Consider the following 6,415-nt stretch of genomic DNA (forward strand, 5'->3'; position numbering starts at 1 on the left):
CTGCGTCCCCACTTCCCTCCCCGTTAGGACCCCCAGGGTCCGGGTAGGGCCACCGTAGCCAGCACGACCTCGCCCGCCTCCTTCAAACCCCATTTCCAAGCAAGGCCACACTCGCAGGTTCGGGTGGACGGGAGCCAGGGGGCGCGCTTCAACCGGCCCAGTCGCCAGGCGCCGTGGGGCTGCTGGCCCCAGGGGTGGGTGGCGGGCAGGAAGAGAGCGGGGACCACGCCGTTTCCACGGAAAGGCCGCAAGTCCCAGGGCAGGATGTGAAACAGGGAAGCGAGCTGCCACGTCTGCGTGACCAACCGCTGCTCTGGACGGGACCGCGGCAGCCCGGCTGGGGTAGGCGGGAGACTGCCTTTCCATCTTAGCGTGCTCTCCGCCCTTATTAAGAGATGTTTCGGGACCAGCAGTTAGCGTAATGGCTATGTCGCTGGACTCCCATGTGGTCGACCGCGGTTCGCGTCCGGGACCAGGTGGCTTGAACTCACGCGGGGCGCGTGTGCGTGCGTGCCCAGGATCCCAAGAGAATGGAGAAGGGATTGTGGCATGTCCACTCCCCCTGGGGTGGGGGTGATTTCTCACTTTCTGTCTCTCTGTCTCTTTCTGGGGAGCGCACGCGCCCTATAACAAAAACCTCTCCCCCCAAAAAAGAAATGTTTCGTAATCAACTGTGGTTCGAGCCCCAGACTGCGCACCTTAGACTACACCGGGCGTGTGTGCGTGCGTTCCCAAGACCCTGAGAGGAGAACACAGAAAGATTTCGGCGTGGCCATCCCGCCGGGGGTGACTTCTCCCTCTCTGTCTCTGGAGATCACACATGCCCTGTGGCAAAAATCTTTCTAAAAAAGAAATGCTTGTGGACCAGCGATGGCATGATGGTTGCTTTGCTAGATTCCCACATGGCGGACCCTAGTTCGAGTCCCAGACCTGGCAGCTTGAAGCTCACACTGGTCAGATGTGCGTGTGTGGAGGAAAAGAGGTGGCAGCATGGCCTCCCCCAGGGGTGATTTCTCACACTCTCTCCGACGAGCACACACACCCGACAGCAAAAATCTCCAAAAAAGGAGTTTTTCCACAAGCAGGACAGACAGGCACTCCGCAGCCGGCCCAGACCACTGGCCCACGTGCGTGTCCCTGGCATGTTCAGGAAGGTTCTGGGTACAAACCCAGGCTGTTCCCCACATGGTTCCGGCGCCGCCACCTGGGCCCCTGTGTTATACCTGAGACGCAGTTTAGAAAACAGGCAGGTGAGGAAGTGCACTACGGGAGCGTGGGGGTCATCCCCGTGGCTCCGAGGTTAAGGCGGCCGGATCCCACACGGCTGACTGTATGGTTCGAGTCCCAGACCTGGCGAGGAACACACTGGGAACATATGTGTGCGCCCAAAACCCCGGCAGGAGAGAGCTGGGCTTTCTCCTCTCCCATGAGCACGTGTGCCTTCTAGGGAAAAAAGCCCTCCGAGTAGAAAACCAGGCCCACGTTGGGCTCCTTAAACCGAGGTTCCCGAGTCATCCGGCTGCTCCCACCTCCGCTGCTCACGTGCCTGGCCCCCGCGGATCAGTCACCGCACCACACCGAGGACTCAGCCATGGGCTGCTGACGGCCTTGGGGCTGATGACCTCGTCCTCAGCTGGCTTCCTGGGACAAGCTCCCACGAGCCCCCACGGTCAGGGCACGCGGACCTCCCTGGCTCCGGGTGGCTGTGCTACGTGGTATGTCTCAAGGGGCTCCTGCCCGAGGCACGTCCAAGCGTGTTTCCCTGCAGCTTCGCCAGCTTAGGGCTTTTTCACTTTTAGGGTTTTTTTGTTTTGTTCTGGATTTTTTTTTTGGAGAGATTTTTACTACGGGGCAAGTGGACTCACCAGAGACAGAAAGTGAGAAGTCACCCCCAGAGGGATGGCCACACTGCAGTCCCTTCTTCCGTCTCCGCTTGGGATTTTGGGCACGCATGTACAAGCAGCTGGCAGGTTTCAAGCCCTGGGCCTGGGACTCAAACCATAGCCAGCCATGTGGGAGTCCAGTGATGGAACCATTCTGCCATCTGCTGGTCTTTTAAAATTTTTAAGAAGTATTTATTTTAGTCATTATTTTTTCTTTTTAAAAATTATTTCATTCCTTTTTTTTTTTTTTTTTTTTAAATTAACCAGAGACCTAGAGAGAAAGGGCAAGTGAAACAGCAAGCTACCAGGTCTGGGACTCGAACTGCAATCGCCCATATGGGAATCCAGTGCTGTTAACCACACCACCTGTCTCTCATTATCATCATTTTTCAATTTGACCAGGGAGAGAGAGAGCGGGAAAGTGAGAAAAGCCACCAGGTCCAGGACTTGACCGTGGTAGGCAGTGTGGCTATAGGGTGTGTATGCTTGATGGAGAGACAGAAAGTGAGAGATCTCCCCTGAGAGGCGATGGCCGTGCCACAATCAATGCCGTCCCCATTCTTCTCTCAGGGTTTTGTTTTTTGGGGTGTTTTTGGAGAGATTTTCACTATAGGACGTGTGTGCTCGCCAGACAGACAGAGAGAGACAGAGACAGAAAGCGAGAAATCACTCCCCAGGGGGATGGCCACACCCCTTCTCCTCCATTCTCTTTTTGGGATCTTGGGCACGCACACGCACCTGGCGTGAGTTTAAGCCACTGGGCCGGGACTCGAACCGCGGTCTACTACGTGGGAGTCCAGCAACATACCCATTATGCTAACTGCTGATGCCCTTTTTTAGTTTTTTGGATTTTTTTTATTTTATTTTTTCATAGGATATGTGCTCTCGCCAGAGAGAGACAGAGAGGGGGCAAGTGAGAAATCACCCCTGGGGGATGGCCATGCTGAGATCCCTTCTCTTTCATTCCCTTCCTGGGATTTCGGGCACACACGCACATGCGCCTGGCATGCTTTTCAGGCTGCTGGGTCCAGGACTCAAACTGCAGTGGAACATGTGGGAGTCCCGCCACACACAAAACCTCGCCAACCCGACCCTGAGGCTTGGGTTTTGACATCAGTATTTCCAAAGGCATTCAGATCTGTTTAAATGGTTTTCCTGGATGCCCGCCCCTAGGCCCTTTGCGTGTGCTGCTTGCCACCTCTTCCTCCTGGAAGCCCTCAGCCTAGGACAGGTCCGGCTGTTAGAGCCCACCTCCCACCACCCCCAGGGACGGCAACTCCCTGTGTATGTGTGGGCTCTCCTTTCAACTCAGCTGAGGCCACCGTGTCCTCCTGCTCCACTCAATTAGCCCCCAAGCCTCCTCGCCCCAGCCCGAGACCACTTCCAGGAGCAACTGCATGGGGGGCTTCCTGGAGGTGGAACCTGTGGCTCTTGGAGGCTGGATGAGTGCTTTGGGACCCTCGGAGTGGCCAAAGCCCTGGTCCTCTCCCCTCCCCTCCCACTCGTGTGCAAGGTCGAGTGAGGGTCTTAGGCCTTTGGGTGCAGAGGAGGGCACTCAGCCTCCCTCTCATCAGCCAGCCTGGAGGTGGTGTCAAGCGCTGAAGGGCAGACACGCCCCACAGGGCCTGACAAAGGCCCTCTGCACTGGGGGCCAGGCCTTTGCACCCTCGGTCCTGGCAACATGTGACCGGGACAGGCCAGCCTCAGGCTCCACTTCTGCACCCCCTCTGCCCCCCAGCGATGACTACCTGTCCCTGGAGGGACCCCGCTGGGCACCGGCCATCAAGCAGGCCACGCGCTGGAAGTACACACCCATGGGGCGCGACGCAGCCGGCCAGCTCTGGTACACGGGCCTGACCAACGCGGACCCCCGGGAAGCCTGGTACAACCTGCCCCGGGCCCCCGGCAGCGCCTTCCGCGAGGCCTACGGCCGCTGGCACAGGTGCTACGGCCACCGAGAGCGCAGCCTGCCCTCGGGTGAGTGCGCGGGCCTGCCCGGGGAGGCCGGCCGCGGGAGCGGGCAGGGCAGAAATGACCTTCCTCCCCGCAGCTTACACCCAGCACTTGCGGGAGACGGCCTGGTACGACCCCATCGTCCCCGCCCAGTACGAGGGTCCCAGCACGCGCTGGGGGAGCATGCTGTGGAAAGACAGGGCCGTCCGGGGCAAGGAGTACGGTAAGGGGGCGGGGCCGGCCCAGGCCGGGGCGGGGCCAAGGTCACGGGGGCGGGGCGGGGGCGGGGCGATGTCAGGCTGGGGGCGGGACTGCGATGGGGCGGGGCCAGGACGGGGCCCAGGCCCCGAAGCCCAGGGAAACCCGACAGCCTGGAGAGTCCCTAGAGTGGCCAAGGGCGCGCAGTGACCAGGCGCTGGCCCACAGTGGTCAACAGGAACCGATTCGCGGCGGAGCCGTCCTGGCGGGCATCCGACTACGTGCCCTACCTCTCAGCACCACAACGCCCACGCTACACCACCCAGAACTACCGGCACTGGGACCTGAACCCTTACTGCCCCTCGACCAACCGGCGGTCCCCGCCTGGCTACACGCCCACTCTCGGATAAAGGCCATTCTGCCTGACCCTCCGCTGCCTCCACCTCGTCACCCCCTGCTGCCGCCGCCCAACTCTGGGACAGCTAGGCATCCAGGAAAGGGGGGTCACTAGCATGACCCAGGGCCTCCCAGGGCCAGGGCAGAGCCCGGCCACAGCCCGTGTCCACCGCCCCGACTTCCCAAACAGCAGCCCTAGAGGAAACAGTCCGCCCTGCAGGGCTCTTTATTCCTTCCTCTGTCCAGGGCAGCCCCGCTGCCCACCACGCCGGGGTCAGGCCCAGCCCCTCACCCGTGGCGGGGCCTCCTGGCAGCACCTGCGAGACCCTAGGCTGGGAGGGAGGGAGACGCGCCCTGGGGCCATGCCCAGGCTGCCCGTAGACTCCTGCGGCCCTCACTCCTGGGCACGCCGCTCACCGAGAGGGCAGGGAATGTGCTACGGTGGGGGCTGGGTCCCCGCAAAGGTGGGGCCCGCGGCTCCGGGGTATCAGCAGACCGAGCCAGGTGCCCCACCCTGGCGGGCTAAGTCCTGGATTCCTCTTCTTGCTCTGGCCCTGGGCCCCCAAAGCCAGGCTGGGATGGAGGGGGTCCGTGGAAGCGTAGGTGGTGTGGGGCTTCTCCCCGAGCCTGGACGCCGCCTGTTGCACGTGCTTCGCTGCGAAGCTGGGAGCCAGCGTCAGGGTTGGGCTCCAGGATCCCCTGCAACAGACAGCGGTGAGGACGGCATGCGGGCGGGGCCTGTCCCAGCCTTCCCGACCTTGCTTTCTCCGGGAGGAGAAATGGGGGTCTTTGACTCACAGCTTCGCAGGCGGATGGGCCAGATGAGGAGAGTGCACAGAGAGAGGGCAGCGGCCACGCCCACGCCGCCCGTCACGGCCACCATCACCCAGTGGTAGAAGCCCACGCAGGCCCTGCAGCAGAGCTCGGAGCTGGGGGCGGCAGGTGGGGTCGGGTGAGCGGCAGCTGCGGGGCCCCTCACCCCCCACACCCAGTCGCCCAGCAGCACAGCTGGCTCTGCCTGGAAAGCCCACCCGAACCCACAGCCCTGCCTTCGCCGGGACCAGTCCTGGTCCCCAGGCCTCACACCTGTCCTCCCCACAGCAGCCACCAGAGGGCGCCCGTGAGCCCCCAGTCAGGTCCTGTCCCTCCCCTGCCCACAACCCGCCCCGGTCCCTGCAGCCCACAGGGCCCTGTGCGTGGCGTGCCCTGTCCCCTCCTGCCGTCCCTCCTCCCTCTCCTCTCTCCCCTTCGCTCGCCCTGCTCCTCAGACAGGCCTCCTGCTCCTCAGCTGTTCCTCTCCCCACACTAGGCACCCCCTGCCCCAGCACGTTTGCACGGGCCACCCCTCCCTGCTGGCCTAGGATTTCCTAAAACCCACCTCACCTCCTCAGGAGGGCCCTCCTGGGCCTCCTGCCCCGGCCAGCCAGACCCCCTCTAGTGTCCTCCCACCGCCCCAGCCAGCCCCGGCTATGCGGCCACACGTGCAGGTAACTGGGGGCTGGCTCACCCCAGCTCTGTGAGGACAGGGAGCACCCACTGCACGGGCCCCAGGACATTAGGACACTGTCCTCGGCGCTGCTCAGACAGACCCAACGTCTGCTGAGCGAATAAATGAAGACCCAGCAGCCTCCTGGCGGGGAATCCCACCAGGGCGGGTCCGGACCCCAGCGGCCGGGCACAGGGCAGGCGCAGTGTACCCTGGGGGTGCACAGACGGCACTCACGGGCAGGGGTGCAGGCTCTGGATGAACATGACGGCCAGCCCGTTGGCCACTTTGTCCGAGAAGCTCATGGCACCGTACACGAAGGCTCCGCTGTGCTGGGGGGAAAGGGCAGGGTGGTGGGCGCCCCCGGCCGCCTTTGTCCCCGCCTCCCATGCCCCGCCCACTCGGCCCCGCCCCTCACCTCGGCCCCGCCCCCCAACCCTACCGTGTGGGGCCCAATGAGGTCAGCAGTCATGGCCAGCGATGTGACACGGATTGGCGA

General features: G+C 62.7%; 2 protein-coding genes across 2 annotated transcripts in view; one reads left to right on the forward strand and one right to left on the reverse strand.

The window, feature by feature from the left end:
- The window catches only part of TEKTIP1 (tektin bundle interacting protein 1), a 4,828-nt gene extending 368 nt beyond the window's left edge, over positions 1 to 4,460 (forward strand). The window contains exons 2-4 of the mRNA XM_006171787.2: positions 3,622 to 3,860; positions 3,934 to 4,059; positions 4,263 to 4,460. Of these exons, the coding sequence (XP_006171849.1) occupies positions 3,622 to 3,860; positions 3,934 to 4,059; positions 4,263 to 4,444 (547 nt within the window). The 3' untranslated portion in view covers positions 4,445 to 4,460. The remainder of the gene's footprint in view (positions 1 to 3,621; positions 3,861 to 3,933; positions 4,060 to 4,262) is intronic.
- Positions 4,461 to 4,632: 172 nt separating this feature from the next.
- Positions 4,633 to 6,415, reverse strand: part of MFSD12 (major facilitator superfamily domain containing 12) — a 15,739-nt gene continuing 13,956 nt past the window's right edge. The window contains exons 8-10 of the mRNA XM_014585534.2: positions 6,154 to 6,248; positions 5,229 to 5,359; positions 4,633 to 5,129 (exon numbers count right to left, since the gene is read on the reverse strand). Of these exons, the coding sequence (XP_014441020.2) occupies positions 5,107 to 5,129; positions 5,229 to 5,359; positions 6,154 to 6,248 (249 nt within the window). The 3' untranslated portion in view covers positions 4,633 to 5,106. The remainder of the gene's footprint in view (positions 5,130 to 5,228; positions 5,360 to 6,153; positions 6,249 to 6,415) is intronic.

The sequence above is a fragment of the Tupaia chinensis genome, unplaced genomic scaffold, assembly GCF_000334495.1.
Source record: "Tupaia chinensis unplaced genomic scaffold, TupChi_1.0 Scaffold149964_2, whole genome shotgun sequence".
NCBI classification, from domain to species: Eukaryota; Metazoa; Chordata; class Mammalia; order Scandentia; family Tupaiidae; genus Tupaia; species Tupaia belangeri.